The 16,318-nt window shown below is 39.2% G+C and overlaps 1 protein-coding gene across 50 annotated transcripts in view; it reads right to left on the minus strand.

The window, feature by feature from the left end:
• LOC146471570 (uncharacterized) overlaps positions 1-15,886 on the minus strand; it is a 99,112-nt gene extending 83,226 nt beyond the window's left edge. For 28 of the 50 annotated variants that reach the window (XM_085120070.1, XM_085120040.1, XM_085120058.1 and 25 more), the window contains exons 1-8: positions 15,306-15,886; positions 10,255-10,526; positions 6,948-7,043; positions 4,565-4,876; positions 3,605-3,693; positions 2,731-2,794; positions 1,779-1,997; positions 1,081-1,238 (exon numbers count right to left, since the gene is read on the minus strand). In XM_085120070.1, the coding sequence (XP_084976196.1) occupies positions 1,081-1,238; positions 1,779-1,997; positions 2,731-2,794; positions 3,605-3,693; positions 4,565-4,876; positions 6,948-7,043; positions 10,255-10,526; positions 15,306-15,591 (1,496 nt within the window). In that variant the 5' untranslated portion in view covers positions 15,592-15,886. The remainder of the gene's footprint in view (positions 1-1,080; positions 1,239-1,778; positions 1,998-2,730; positions 2,795-3,604; positions 3,694-4,564; positions 4,877-6,947; positions 7,044-10,254; positions 10,527-15,305) is intronic. The other 22 variants (XR_014866672.1, XM_085120075.1, XM_085120053.1 and 19 more) reach the window with 1 other exon arrangement.
• Between the last annotated feature and the right edge of the window lie 432 nt (positions 15,887-16,318).

The following is a 16,318-nucleotide window of genomic DNA, read 5'->3' on the forward strand; positions in this document are numbered from 1 at the left end:
ATGATATGATATGATATGATATGATATGATATGATATGATATGATATAATATAATATAATATAATAAAGGAGGAGAAATCAGGTATCCCATGAGTCTCCGCGAAAAATTATCGGCTAGAAGGTGTCAAGTATCGATGCGAAGGCGAGCACGCAGTCCGAAATGGACTGAATTTCAAGTGGCTATTTTTCCTTATTCAGGATCTGAGAATGTAAGTTAAATCGTTTTGTGTATTGCTTTGACAATTAAGTTCAAGCTTGCATTACAATTTCGCAGCTAATTTGCCTAAGAATAAAGAAAAACATACAATTGTTTGGAGTGGTATGCATGATCGACTCGCTTTGTTCGTTCGCGGCTCTCAAATGCTTGACCCAAATTTGACCCTAGTGAGTTCAATCCTGGGTACATTAGCGTGAAATCTTGCCTGTTGTTGCTCGAATAGTATCTCCTTTGAATTTTATTCAAGGTCCCCTTAAGTCCCCATGTTTTGAAGGAATTTGTGTTCGTTGAAGTTTGCCTAAATTGGCGCCAAACATGTAAACAACTGCATGATGCTTTTATAGTAACTGCTTTTGAACGATCACTCGTGGCCCGGTCGAAATGACCAGTACTTTAAGCACGATTCTGTTCGGTTCTATTCGTGTAAGGACATCAAGTGGTGACATAAATACTTCCTTTTAAGTCGATATTCAAGCAAACGGTAAGTGCATGGAAGAAGTCGAAGAAGAGTCGAGTGGCAAGCGGCCGTTCAATGTTTCCCGTGGTTCTGATCGCACAAACAAGTAAAGAAGCCGCTCTCGTAAGTCTTTTGGAAAACTGACGTGTCCCATGACCGTTAGAAACCGACAACAGGCTAAGTTTGACGAATTGACATAACTCTGACTGTCTAAATCTAAGCAATTCACGTAAAGCAACGGCGACGGAGAGGGCAGTTTAGCGTTCACTCCGAGAAGCCCCATCGCAAATGCGAGATCGCGTATCAACATCGAGTTGATAATATAGTTGGAAGCGAGGCATTGTGGGATACCTGAAATTTCCTCCTTTTAATATAATATAATATACGATGCGGTTTTCGGCAGTACCTTAAGCTTTCTCCGTAGCTGTCACGATTTTGATCCTCTGGGTCCAAACACAGTCCTTTTTCATTGGCATTGTCCTTCGCCCTTGGTGTGTACAGAAAGACATCCATTCCCCAATATGTTCTTCGTATTGTGACTTTAGCTCCAGATGGAAACAACACCTGGAGCACAACAAAATGATAAAGGAAAAAAAAATTAAAAATACGTAGAAACGTAACACTTTAGGTCCAGACGCCACTCCACTCATGCGACAAACCTAATTGACGAATGTGTAAGTCATTGCTTGCTACCCACTAGTTAAAATGAGAAATTTTTCTGGTATACCGTAGTTCATATCTATAATCATGTTTCCTCTCGATGGCAGGCCTTTTACGTTTCAGACGCATTACTTTAATCCCACACTATAGATTATTTCTAGCCAGTTTTAATTACTATAACTCTGAGAACTCTACGGCGAAAATGTTAATAATTGAAATTTAAAAGACTCTTAGTCAGTTTGTTGTGGCGAATGAGAATAAGGACTGATTTCTGAAAATACCAGTTTTCTTGGTTCTGGAGTCCAACTGATCTCAAATTAACTACAGCATCATGATAAGGAGTCAGTTGGAAATCCACTTAAGTTGTTGTATAAACCCTCTGAAAATACCATGGTTTTCTAAGGGACCGTAACTATTTTTGTGCCTTTTAAGTTATAGACATACCTCGTATTCGGCATTTGACACTCCAAGGGTCATCTTTTTAATGGATATACCTGGAGCTAAGCATCTCTTGCTTTTTATTTTGACAATTAAAGGAGTTGTCCCCTCGTGTTCCAAGAGGCCACCGCAAGCGTTGAACTCAATCACATCATTGTGATCTCTCATTACAACTCCGCAGTTGCAGGTGACGGTAGAACGACATGTCCATTGCCTTGTTTGAACCTTATTAAACAATAAAAACAAGTGAGCCTGAATTTGGCTTTTGCGCAAAATGCATGGAAAATCCCTGGCAACGTCAGCATAGAGGAATTACAAAAGATGTCCTGACTGGGAACGTCCCATATTTTAAGAAAAGTGCTCTCCAAGTAGACCAACTTCTCCCCTAGTGGTCCCAAAGGGAACTGACAGTTTCTCGGTGACCCGGAATGTAATAAATTCAGCAGTAAGGAAACGACATTCAAAAACTCATTAATAATTCATAAGCACATTGGCCTATCAAATGGTCGATAAAACATCACGTGCAGCGGTTTTAAAAGCCGATTAAATCTCCTCCTTATTAGTATGCAGTGTTTAATGTTTTTCTCGTGTGCTAATTTCCAACGTTCACAGAAGCATTATTGTTATGAACTCTCTTAAACACGCTTTTCCAGGAATGTTTTTGAAGCCGTTCAAAAACTGGCAGCATGTGTTTTATCGGGTTTAAAACCACTCGGCTGCGACTCGTGGTTTTAACTCCCGATAAAACACTGCTGCTCGTGTTTTAAACGTTACGTAGCAATAAACACTTGCATAGCGCCAAAATCTTAAAAGTCCATTGTCGCTTAGCATGAATAAAAATACAAGAGCGGTATACAAAATTAAAAGTAGAAGTTAGAAGTTTAAAGGCTAGAGGTAACAGTCACAAGGCAATGAATGTCCCAGGCTTAATGGTTAGAGATTCAGAAACACTTCTCACCTCAAAGTGCCTTTCTGTATTCCTGTATAAGATAAAATCGCCACGCCCCATATAAACGTAATACCTAAAAATATATGAAAACTGTAAATACTGAGTTTCCTTGAAGTAACACTCAAGGAATTGTGGTAGTAGCGGTCATCTTTCCGTTAATAAATCAAATGAGGCATTTCAGGCTCGACGACCCTCAAAAATTGAACTTAAGGCCATGGATTCATTTCCTGTTGGTACCCAGATTTTTGATAAGATGTTCTCAAACTCATTAATAATTCATCAAGAGAAAACAAAGAAAATCACTACCGTGACCGTGGTTTGGATATGTGATCCTAATTACCATAAAATTTTGCCAACTTTAGCCTTGAATTTCTCCAAGAATTATTGATCATTTGAGAAGCCATATCAAACACTCGAAAGTGTGTTTCATCAGATATCCAAACACCTCGAAGTCGTTTAAAAAAACTCGGCTGCGCCTCGTTTTTTCAACCTACTTCTCAGTGTTTGGATATCTGATGAAACACACCTTCTTGTGTTTGATATATTACATAAAAAGGTATAAACTGCGCAGCAATTGTGACTCTCTAAATGCGTTATTTACAGTAAGGAACATTACCAACAATGCAAGAGTCACCCACGAAAGCAGGGTTTGCTAACTTAACCATGCAAATTGTTTAGATCTTCTACCAATTCCAACCGTCATAAAAAACGGGGTAATCAAACTTGGCCATTTCGTTCATTTTTTTGTGTTCTTTCCATCTCCAGTAAGTTGAGGCGTGACACAGGCGGCAGGCGAGGGTACACCAGCTTACACCAGAGTATTCCATGAGTTAGAATGCAAAGTTTATACAATCAAGTGCAATTTTATAAATAATTTACTAACTTTCCAAAGGTGTTAGCTTGTAGTGTAGAATAATGGGGATCACCAACAGACGCGCATTGGTGTATCTCTGTTTTCTCTCCAATGTTTACCTGTAAGAGATGTAGAAAATTCACAGCAATTTCAATCACTTGTTCACTCATACCATCATCCTCCTCATCATCTTTATTATGATCATATGAGTTCCTGGTGTTGTGTGAGGCCAAAGAGAGTAAGAATGGCCATAGAAAACAGTCCTAATGATATATCTCATAGACGTGTGAGCGCCTCTTGAAAGTACTCATTAAAAAATGGAGCTGAAGCTGCATCGGCGAGTAAATTGTTCCTAGTGAAGTTTGCGTCCACAGCACCAGGTGATAACCACCGACCGCCTATAACATTTTTTCAACTAAATCTTGGAAAATTTCATATACTAAACAAATCGACGGCTATTTTCTGTTGTCTTTTTTCTTAATTACTAAAAACTGGATCATTGTATAATTCAATTCCAGGTTTTTGATTCGCTCAGCGGCCATGCCAGTATATGAGCCATTGCACCATGTCCGAGAAGAAGCGACCATAAATTGTTTTCTGGTTGCTCTTGAAAAGGAAATCAGTAAGGCCTACCAATATTACTTGATTGTTTTTAATAAAACAATTATTCCACTCGCGCTTGTTGGATATTTAACAATTATTCCACGAGCGCGCGTTGGATATGAGATGATAGATAGCCAAGATTATTTATATTTATAGGAGTATAGACCATAGAAAACTGCCATCGATTTGTTTTGTTTTGTTTTGTTTTTTTCAAAAACCTTAAAAAAAGTACAAGTGACGGAATTGTCTTCAATTTCCGTTGAGAAAGCGCACGCGTTACATCTAACGTCATTTTTATTGCCTGTACTCTTAAAGACAATAGCTATGAGCCAATCAGCACGCGGGAATTTTGATAGTAATTTTAAAAACGTAAAAAGATATACACACCCTAACTGTGTTAATAACAGTTTTACGGCTCCAGAATTTACCGCTCTGCCAAGAGATGTATGGAATTATAGTTTTAAGACCTTTGGTTACTTCTCCCCCGCAAGCGGCCTTGATTGTTATGGTCACAGGATGGATTCCTTCTTGTAACTCCACTTCACAGGAGCCTTCTAAGAAATCCACCTCAGGAGGTCCATGGAAAGAAATCTTAGGTAAGCCTCGCCTAGTACGACGGACCGGTATTGTGGGTGTTATGGTGATTTTGTGATTCTCCGGGTCACAAATGGAGGCCAGATTCACTGCTGTAGGGCTGACCTGTAAGATAAATTCATTTTCAGTCTATCACAATTCATCCAGCGTCCTTTACAATTAACCCAAAAATTGTGGTGAAGGTAAAAGGAGGAATGAGTTTGCGGAATGGCATAATTATGCGAAATACGAGATGTGCGGAATGACTTAAAGAAATAAATTAACTGAAGAGCGCGTCCTGGTTTTGTAAAGGCAACAGCTTTTTTTGATGTGGCGGTCTCCAGCCGAATATTAAACAACTAGAAAAAAGATCGAGGTTAGATTAAATATAATCCTGGGAAAGAACATGTTTCACCTGTGGCTAGGAAGAAGTGAGGGTGAAGAAATCGCTCCTAGTTAATTTATTTTTTTTAATCATTCCGCATAAATCGTATTTCGCATAATTTATGCCATTCCGCAGACTCATTCCTTCTCTTACTCTCACCGCCAAACTTAGAGAGAATTAATTGGACACTCTCTTTTGCAAATTTCGAAATGGTCTAAGAACATTATGTCGTTATGTTTGTAGTGTGAACATGTAGATATTACGTGATAGCAACATAATGACATGGACATAACGACATAAGGAAAAAAAATGATCTTTTCCTTATGCCGTTATGTCTATGTCGTTATTATGTAATGTTCCATCTAAAACAAGTGTCCAGTAATATATCAAACACGAGAAACAGTGTTTCATCACATTTCAAACACCGACAAGAGAGTTGAAAATACGACGCGTAGCGGAGTTTATTTGACGTTTCGAGGTTTTTGATATTGTAATGAAACACTGTGATGAGTGTTTGATATAACTTCTCAAACAAACCGTCTGATTTTGAAGGGGAAATTAAGGATGCAAAAACGAGCAGTTTTTCATCTGATATCCAAACACGTCACAGTGCATGATTTCCTTTGTCTTTGTCTTTTGAATTATTAATGTGTCTGAAAACATCATTGGCATAACGACATAACAAAAAACCAATCAAAGCGCCACAAGCATTGTCGAACCCAGTTCGCCACCAGCACTACTTTTAACACGGCGGCTACTGTGGAGTTGGAAGACCTGACGAGCAAGAATTTCCTGGCCTGGGTGCGGCTTAAAGACCAAAAGAATTAAGAAACGCATAGAAGATGGTTGCAGAAAGTGTCGTGTGCTCTTCTATCTTCTTCCTTAAATACTGGACGCACACTCTTTTCTTCTAGCAATTTTTTTTCCGTTTGCCGTCGTCGAAGAAAAAAGAAACAAAATTTACTCCAAAGGCAACAAGTGTTTCCTCCGCTATTTTTAAAGTCTTCTTTTCACCTAACCTTATATCTTTTTGTCAGTGTTCACATTATCGACATAAGCGATTATTTCGTAATGTCATTATGCTGTTATGTCATTATGTCGCTAGCGTGAACCAGGCTTAATACAATTTATCTGTTTGGTTGCCCTAGCTGGAAATTAAACTTGCAGATAGTTTTATGAAACCGACTGTTTACGAGCAGTTTAAGTTGTTGACTGTACGAAAATGCTAGCTGATCTTTTTTTCACACTTTTAACGAACATATTTTCTACACTGAAAACTAAAGGAACATTTTTCCAGTGTTACGAAATACTGAGCTGACATTTTTCCGATGAAAACGTTAGATTTTCTTCACAACGAATTTCTGATTTTTATTTCTGAGATGATTAAGGCATTTCGAGCAGATATCCACCGAAAGGAACTGCTGAGTGTCCCTGAGCTTTTAATACAACATCAAAATCGACCCTTGTAACATCACATTAGGTATAGAGCGGTTTTCAATTGAGTGTCGAAAGTAATTTCCCTTTTGCTTTGGTTTTGAATTACAATGGGAATTCATACCAAAACCAATCGTGCTCCGCCGCATGCGTTTTCCCGTGCTGGTTGCCAGTTGATACATGCACAGTTGCTTCGAATTCTGATTGGCTCGTTGTGTTGTTTACATCTGTTGGGACTGGCCAGAGAAATAACTTTGGTTTTGGTTTTATTACACTTAAGTGGAAACTGGCCGCTCTATTGCTGATGGATTCTACAGGGAATCAGTAAAAAAAAAACCCAGATGTATCTGTTATGACCAGTGTTATATAATAAGTTACCTTAAGCCCCGCGAAAAAGGGCTCTCGGACATCTTTTGGAGTCGACCAATCATTGCCAGGGTTGGTAGTAATGGCTGCGGAAACACTGCATGATATCTTGTTGAGGCGAAAAAAAAAAAAAAAAGAGTTAGCTGGTTCGTTACACTGGAAGCCGGCGGCATATGACGTCCAGGCTTCTCCTGGTTTAAAATATAATAATGCAGTTAAGTTTGAGGTATGAGTATATAGGCCAGATTTAATGTACAATTACCTATATATAGCGGTTTTTAATTGAGGGTCGAAAGTAATTTCGCGTTTGCTTTTGTTTTGCACTACTATGCTCTGTGATTGGTTAACAAAACTCGCGCCATTTTCTCAACGAATGGGAATCCAAACCAAAATCTGCTCGCACGTGTTTTCCCGCGCTTGGCAACGGTTACATGTATTTGCTTCGAATTCTGATTGGCCTGTTCTGCTGTCCACATCTGTTAAGATTGGCCAAAGTTATTACTTTGGGTTTGGTTTTACGATACTCAATTGGAAACCGCTCTAACCTGAGTACTAACTTGCTCAATTATGAGAACCAGTATTTTTCGAAGTAAGCCATAGTTTATCCTCAGATTTCTTAGGCTCTGATTTTTTAAGAGATTATCAGTAGTACTCAGGGAAACTAGACAATGTGGGTGTGGCTCCTTATAGATGGACCCTGTTGAATCACCATCACCTACACAGTCCTACTCCTGTCTCGCTACACTTTAACCAACCTGGCCACTCAATCAACGACGTCCACTTAATCCCGATTGAACTTATACGCAGCAAACGTGATTCAGTTAGAAAGGCCTTCGTTGTTTATTTCTATCAAGTTTGCCACCTCCGCCGTTAGGATCAGTCTGACGTCAGTATTTTACAATTGTTATACAGCTCCTATAATTACTACATTGTACACAACATATACCCTACTATTGTAAATGGTTTGAACCCAGGAGTCATGTCATAAGTACGTAAATTATGATCATCCGGGTGAGTGTAGTCCTGAGAAGGACTGTTTGTGGTGACTTTGACTGACGTTTCGACAACCTGAGCGGAAGTCATCTTCAGAGTCAAGTGAATTGTGGAACGTCAGTAGGTGGTATATACGTCTCTGGTTGTTAACCTGATTGGTCAACAAAGTCCATATGTTATTGGTCGTTTGTCAGTAAGCTGTAATGTCATTGGCTGTGAAGACTGTAAAAAGTGATTGGTGCGTTTCGATCCGTCTTTTGTTAGTCCGTGGGTCTATTGTTAGCAAAATGTCTATTGTTTGTCTGTTTCGTTGTTGCTGTCAATAAGTCGTTTGTATGGTGCAGGTAGTTGTAGGCAACGGTTGAGTGGCGTTTGTTCTAAGTTAGTAAACCAGCTTTCCAGGGTGAGTCGCTGATAGTAATTTGTACTGTAGGTAATGCACTTGGCAGAGTCCCAGTCGATTCTGTGGTTCGTTTGTAAACTGTAGGCTTTCTGAATTATCATTATTAAGAAAGCCTGCAGCATGAAATTTCCAGCGAAAATGTGCTTTAATTTTTAGGCTATAATTAATGTTGGGTTCGCAATGACGAAGTTTGGCCTAGAGGATCTTAATTTACTAGATTTATATATGCGAATTATCACTGTCTGATTAGGCTGGATGTTTTTCTCTACTTCTTAGACTTTCGTAAGGTGAAGATACTAAAGCTCAAACCCCTAAAGCGTAATAGTACTTGGCTTCACTCGGCGTCTTGTTTACAGCTGATTCGACAAAGGTTGTCTAAAAAAAGCATAAAAGCGTACGCGACAATACCGAAAGGCATTATGGGTTGGGGTAGTTCACTGTTTCATCGTCAAGTTCACGAGTTTTCAGCGCGATGGAAGGCGGAACTATGAATATTTGTCTGCGTGTGTTAAAAGAAACAAACAAGAGTAGGTACGACATCTATTCAGTAAAGGGCGTGCCCTTATGTGAGAACGTGTTCACTTTAAAGCAATACCTCCTCGAGAACTGCAGAGGGGAAATCGCTCCCGCGTCAGATACAACATTCTAAATTGGGTACTACGTCGACGGAAAGAAAAAGTAATCCATATCATCGGAGATCCAGCTTGCTGAGGCGTTATCCTTGGCAAAAAACGGCATCATAACCTTGTGAGTGGACCCACATAAAGACCCTCCAAGAGTTCCTCCAGGAAAAAAGAGGAAAGGTATTGTTTACAAACGCTATAAAACAAGGCGCGTTCTGCCTCACTTGAAGGGCAACTGCAGCTTCCTATTTTTTTCACTGTCCGTTATCATTTTCTAAACTTAGCTAAACCCAGCTGCAGTACTGCGGTGAGTGAAAGTGAACGAGATGATGACGAAAGAGGAGAGAGTAGCTATGACGCTTGCTTGTCGAGACTGCGAAAAAAAAACACAAGCTTCCAGAATTCAAGTTACGTTGCTTGGCGCGAATGATGGTGAGGAAAATTTAAATTTTCCGCGGATCATTTCCAGTCAGCTAAGGCATATTTAATTCTCATTATTACAATACAACATTTTTGTAACGTTGTTGGAATATTATCTTTCAAAGCAGGAGTTGAAGAAATTTGACAACTATTCATATAAATTTTGGACAAACGTACAAAAATAGCATGAACTGCACGTGGAGTAACGCACGCTTTATCGTGCACTGAAACAAAGCGTTTAATAATCGGGAAGCAAGTAGAATATTATATTTTTTTCCTCCGTATCATTTATCTCTGATTTTCCTGAAAATATTGCTTGATAGCTACTGTACATACTATTTTACAAATTTTGAAGCAAACCTCAATATATTAACTGCTGCTCATAACACTGCTGCTCCGTGCCATCGTTCAGCAGCTGAAGGACCTTAAGATTTTGAACGACAATGGTGTTCTTGACGAAAATGAGTTCGCTTCACAGAAGGACAAGCTGTTGGCAGAGCTGAGTTCTTTATAATTAAAACCAAATTCATAATTTACATGAATTATGGATTCCGAGCTTTTATTGAAATTTATCGGGTATTTCCCAGACTACCTTTCGGCTTTGTCGCGTACGCTTTTATGCTTTTTTTAGACAACCTTTGTCGAATCAGCTGTATCTGCATCGAAACATTTTCAGAAAAACAATGACACCTCCCGTCGCGCGTGACTCGCGCTTCGCGCTCGCCGCGCGCTTTACTCCGCTCACCTGAAAAACGCAAAAAAAAATTCATTAATTAATTAAAAAAAAAACGCAAAATAATAATAATAATAATAATAATAATAATAATAATAATAATAATAACGCCTATTCAGCAGGTTGCTAATTTTTAACTTTACTCACCGATTGACCAATTTCGTACAAATCGCCGGGTAGCCGAGAAGTAACACTTGTTGCGTTCGGGCAAGGGGCGGCATTTTCCTCACCAGGAACAGTGTCACAAATTTTGTCGGTCTTTAAAGTCTTTCCACCTGCGGACCACTCGATCTTGTACGTAACGTTTTTCCGCTTTCCAATTTCATTAAAAAGAGGAACCTCGCAGATCAAGGTCACAGACGCATCCTCGGCTGCCGGCAGGTATTTAATAACTGGATAACCCAAGTTGTCGCTGGGTTCTAATGAAGTAAAGTAACGAGAAATGATATCAACATGTGATAGTGCCAAAGTTTTTACGTAATCATATGATTTCTCTATTTTATGACAGAAGAGAAAAAACTCTGGGATAGCCGAGATAATTCTGGCAATATAAAAAAAACCAAAACACCAACTGAGTTGGAAATTGTCTCCTTCGCAGCGGTCGTTTAGGTTCGTCACGCAACACGCTCTCTCCCCCACCAGCGTTGGCACTTGACGTTCCACTGATGACGGGATAAGCCCGAAACGTCTGGAACATTTCAAAATCTATGGTACTTTTTCACCTCTTAGCTAACTATTACACTGCTTCTAGTCCGTTTCAACTTCTACATGATCGAGTCAGCAAACAAAAAATGAAAGGGAGCAAAGACTGGGTCGCTCTCTCTCTTAAGATGGGGCTCTACCTGAATTTGAGTGAAATTTGAAGAGGTTTTAAGAATGGATGGAAGAAAGAAAATGATTTTTGGAACACTAACAGACAGTTGATACCCACGAAAGAGCACCCCATGTTTCTAGTGGACTAACTTGGTGTTCGTCTATTAATTATTAACCACAAATTCTAATTTTAAAACATCCCTAAATCCTCAACATTTCTTAATTCTTTTAATTATACCAATCCTTCAATTCAAGAAAAAATTATTTCCTTCCAAATATACCTAAAAATCACCCAAAAATTTATAAAACACCCCAAAACATTGATTTGTGTAATGAGTGGAGGGTTTTTGTATTGCTTGAAATGCGAACGAGATATTTCCATTTGACTGATTTTAAGCGGAGTGAAAACGGCTTTCAGGTGTACCCCCGCCTTAAGCCTCATTATAAATCAGCTTGTCCGGATAGAAACTGAACACAATGTTTACACCAGAAACATAAACCTCGGAGTGTTTAACTTCCTAAAATCCTACTTACACTACTGATCATGCAATTTCCGTTGGAAACAACTTTTCAGAACTAAGCCGTGTTTGCCGTGTACCGTTGGCATAATACAACCGAAAACACTGACACATCCCCCATTCGGACAAGGTGGGGAAGTTTTGCGTATCGCACGGCGATTTGCACGTTTTCTTTGCCCCACGTATATTCGTTTGTGGCCGGTCAGAGTAAAGTGATCTGAAACGGCTGTAGTTTGATCAATGTGGCGTTGTTTAATGGCGTTTTTGATTGCGCGTCTATGTTCACCACATCACTTACAGACTACAAAAACCAGGTCTCCTGCAAAAAAAACCTAGACCTTGAATCTCTCTCCTCCGCAGACGCGCCATCAGTGGTGAAACGGAGGAAAAACGGGGAACGGGGAAAATAACAAATCAGGGTGCCCAGCAATTCTTAGCCTCCCATGCAGACGTCTTTAGGGGTTCGTCACGCGTTTCCTCCCCCGTGACGAACCCCTAAGGACGTCTGCGCGGGAGGCTAAGCGTTCCCCACGCGCTTTCCTTTCCTTGAAAATACAAAACTGAATGCAAGGCTGGCACTACGGCAAAGGGCAGATTTATTGGTGGCCAATATTTCGACTAATAGAATTAGTCTTCCTCAGGGCCAGAGCTATACTGAAGGAAAATATAATAACGGCTCCTTAAATTAAAGTTTGAAAAATACATGGAAAAACATGATTGGCTAACACATGATATGATGACAGCGTACTTGTAAATATGAGATAACAAAAATATACTAACGGCTCCTAAAATTAAAATTTGAAAAAATATATGTAAAAAAATGATTGGCTAATACATGACATGAAGACAGCGTAAAAGTGTACGAAGTTCTTGCATCGTCGCCTTCAAAAAATATTCAAAGATAAACCATTCATCGCTTACCGTCGTTCACCAAACCTTCGCGACCTTTTGGTTCGAGCAAAACTAAAGAACACTAACACGACACCCAAGCTCACCTCTGGCACTTTCCGCTGCAACTCCACTCATGGATGTCTCACTTGCCCTTACATTGACGATGCAAGAACTTCGTACACTTTTAGCAACACCGGCGAAACAAGACAAATAAAACAACATATAACCTGTAATTCTACTAACCTTACATATATGATTGAATGTAAAAAATGTAAAAAACAGTATGTAGGGGAAACCAAACGCACGATCCGTGAAAGGTTTACAGAACACAGACAAGCGACAAACAACCCACATCACGCCAACTCCACAGCAGCAGTCCCTACACACTTCAACTTACCAGGTCACTCTTCTGCGGACATGCGACTTATCCCTCTCGAACTACAACCCACCATCAATGCCTCCCGCCGTAAGGCACGCGAGGCTTTTCTAATTCATAGAGGGAAAACGTTATCTCCAGAAGGCATTAACAGGAAAAACGAACGCTGAACCTTGATTATACACTTCTATATTTTTGTTATCTCATATTTACAAGTACGCTGTCTTCATGTCATGTATTAGCCAATCATTTTTTTACATATATTTTTTCAAATTTTAATTTTAGGAGCCGTTAGTATATTTTTGTTATCTCATATTTACAAGTACGCTGTCATCATATCATGTGTTAGCCAATCATGTTTTTCCATGTATTTTTCAAACTTTAATTTAAGGAGCCGTTATTATATTTTCCTTCAGTATAGCTCTGGCCCTGAGGAAGACTAATTCTATTAGTCGAAATATTGGCCACTAATAAATCTGCCCTTTGCCGTAGTGCCAGCCTTGTATTCAGTTCTGTATTTTCACGTTCAAGTGACGCCTGACACGAGGTCTTTCACAAGAGAGATCCGGCAAAATTACCAGCAAGTTTAATTCCTGCGTTGTGTGGACCTCTGCATTCAAAAGTTTTCCATTTCCTTTCCTTCTCCCCAGCCTCCGCGCGCTTTCCTTTTTCCTTCCCCAGGCCCCATACAGCTCGGAAGAGCGAAAAGAGACCTCTGCGGAGGAGAGGGCGTAACAACAGTCATTGGCACCGCATATATCATAGAATAATAACAACTGGAACGTTCTAGGCTCAGAGTCGCGAGTGTTACGGGGCCTGGAAATCCTTTTTGGAATGATGGACCGGGAGAACCTTCCTGAAATCTGCTATTGGCAGCAGTTAACGCAGTAATCTTCCTAATTATTATTATTTTTTTTTTTTTACTATCTCCACATTAATTTCTCGCTAAGGGGATTTTGAACTAATCCACTAATCCAAATGTATGATAGTCAAATTAAATTAAAATTGCCGCTTTTCTTCTGTTTGACAAAGAAGAACATTAAAATTCAGTTTGACTTGTTATTTGCAATTTTTAAGAATCATTTGACTTTTTGATCACTGCTCGGTCGCTTTCCTTGTTTTGTAATGAGAGCCGCTCTAAAACAAGAATTTAGTTTCTCTTTGTTACTTGTCTTCGCTCTGCGTTGTATTTATTTGTTTTCAATTTTTTTTGTCACAATATATCAAAGATCGAAGAAGTGTCGTTGAATGAAATATAAACTCTGTATTTAGGATGATTGACCTTAAGTAAAAATGTGGCATTTTTATACGTGTGCACCGGAGAACTAAAACCATTGATGAAAAAGGTCTGTGACAAGGTCAGATGGCGTGCTATTAACGATTTCATCCGGTCTATTTTAGGCGAAATTCATTCGTCACGAAATTGGGTCAGATCGATTTCCGGTGAAAATTATGTTTGAGTTGTTTGACGTATTGGAAAAGTTATTACATTCGATGATTTTTACTGAACTAACAACTCTTTTATTTCAGTTTAAACACATGAAAAACACCGCCTTTTAAGCTGAGACAGTATCGTAACATAACATGGCGGATAAAATCCGATTTGGTGGCATACATGGCTAATTCTTTGGTAACAGAAACTATGTGGATATCTTCTTCAAGCCTTTAATTTCTGCTTTTAATTGGCCCTATAATCTTCCTTTCTTTCATTCATTATTATTATTATTATTTATTATTATTATTATTATTATTATTATTATTATTATTATTATTGTTATTATTATTATTGTTATTATTATTATTATTTTTTTTTTTTGGTGTTTGGAATGTGATAAAACATTTTACTAAATATTCAAGATGACCTTGGTGTGTCAGGGGAGTGTTGACTTATTAGATATGAGCCACATGTTATCACTGGGAATCCCGAATCATCGAGTTTGGATTTGAGTTCGAGTTGGAATTGGACTTCGAGTTATATACAATACAACATAAGTGACCTGTATATATATACCTACATAAAAGACTAAAATAAATTTTACATTACGTAAAACCGCACCTACGCTAGCGGATTTACATGTAGGAAACAGGTGAAAAGGTGTGCAAGGTGTTACATATTTTGTGCTTGACATAATTTTGGGGCCCACAGTTTTAGCTAAAACTGTGGGCCCCAAACTTATGTTGTATTGTAAAACTCCCTAACGAGGTGTGCGTTAGTCACACGAAACGCGTAGGAGAAAATAAATCGTTTTACAACTGTAACAGTTCGCAGACGTGCTGCTCACTAGTTTTATCTAAAAAAAAAATTTCGTACTTATATTGTGTACCTGTGTTGCGGGGGAAGACAACTGAAGTTAATTGACTCAGATCAATTGTAAAACATTTTACAGCAATCAGATAACTGATAAAGATTTTATCATTTCAATACTGACTTACCGCCAAGGCAATGAGACAACCATGACCAACGATTACACAGAACAACAATATGCAGCCAAACCAGTTGTGATCTATTTTTGCAACCCACTCGTGGTAGAGTAGTAGAGTACAAAGCAAAAATGGAAAGACATTCAAGTTTTAATTCCTTTGTGTCAGACAGTACTTACCATTTCCAAAGCCACATGGTTCCTTGACACTTTGAAAGTCGGGACAGCAGTCTCTTGCCGTTTCACAGTACTCGTCACAGTAGCAACCAGGTTTATTAATACTCGCCATCCTACAACTTCCGTTTGTTCCCGGACAGCACAACAGTGATCCGCCAAGCTCTCTTTGATCGCAGCACTGTACTGGTCCGCCTTCTTCCTCTTGAATGCAAACGCCGTTGGCCAAACTATACAAAACAAAAGCCATGGCTATAGCGAGCGCCAAAGACGGCTGTTTCGTGAACTCCATTGCAGCTAAAAGTCGTGTTGTTAGCCGTACTCCTTGAGCCGGACGTCTGGAATAACGGTTCAGCACCTGTGTTATTACTCGGGCCGTAAGGCGGCGCGAGTTAAGGTTGCAGTAGCGTTGAGTTAAGGAAATAATAAACTGGGAAAGTGATTCACTGAGCCCTCTCAAAACGTCTGGACAAGCCAGTAATTTTTGCCACTTAGCTCACGTAAATTGTTCTCAAGCACCTTTTTGACTGCTTTTTCTGTCCATTTATCGTGCTTCAGCACAGGTTGAAACGTTTTGGGGCTATTCAGATGAGTCGCAAAACTTATAGCTCTCGAAAACCCGAAGCAAATGTGTAAAATAAACTCTTAGTTGTGATTGGACAAATGACACCGTCGTTCTGGCTGAAACAACTTACGGTCTGCTGCATGAGACTTTTTAACTGAAAGTATTTGATTTCGTCTTCCGTTTTAAGCTGACAAGGAAACAAGCTCAATTTCCAATATGCTGAATATCTTCCGCTGTAGAGAACCCGACAGAAACAGGGAAGCCTTTAACAAACAATAAACAAATTCATTTTGCTATAATTTTAATAGTTTATGGGCATCAGTTTCCTTTGCAACGGAAATCTCCGGTTTAAACTGACAAGGAAACTAGTAGCTCACTGAGTTTCCAATATGCTGAATATCTTCCAAGTGAACCCGACAGAAACAGAGAAATCTATAACAAATATTAAAATAAT

The sequence above is a fragment of the Pavona decussata genome, unplaced genomic scaffold (genome assembly GCF_977016875.1).
Source record: "Pavona decussata unplaced genomic scaffold, jaPavDecu1.1 SCAFFOLD_102, whole genome shotgun sequence".
Classification (NCBI taxonomy): domain Eukaryota; kingdom Metazoa; phylum Cnidaria; class Anthozoa; order Scleractinia; family Agariciidae; genus Pavona; species Pavona decussata.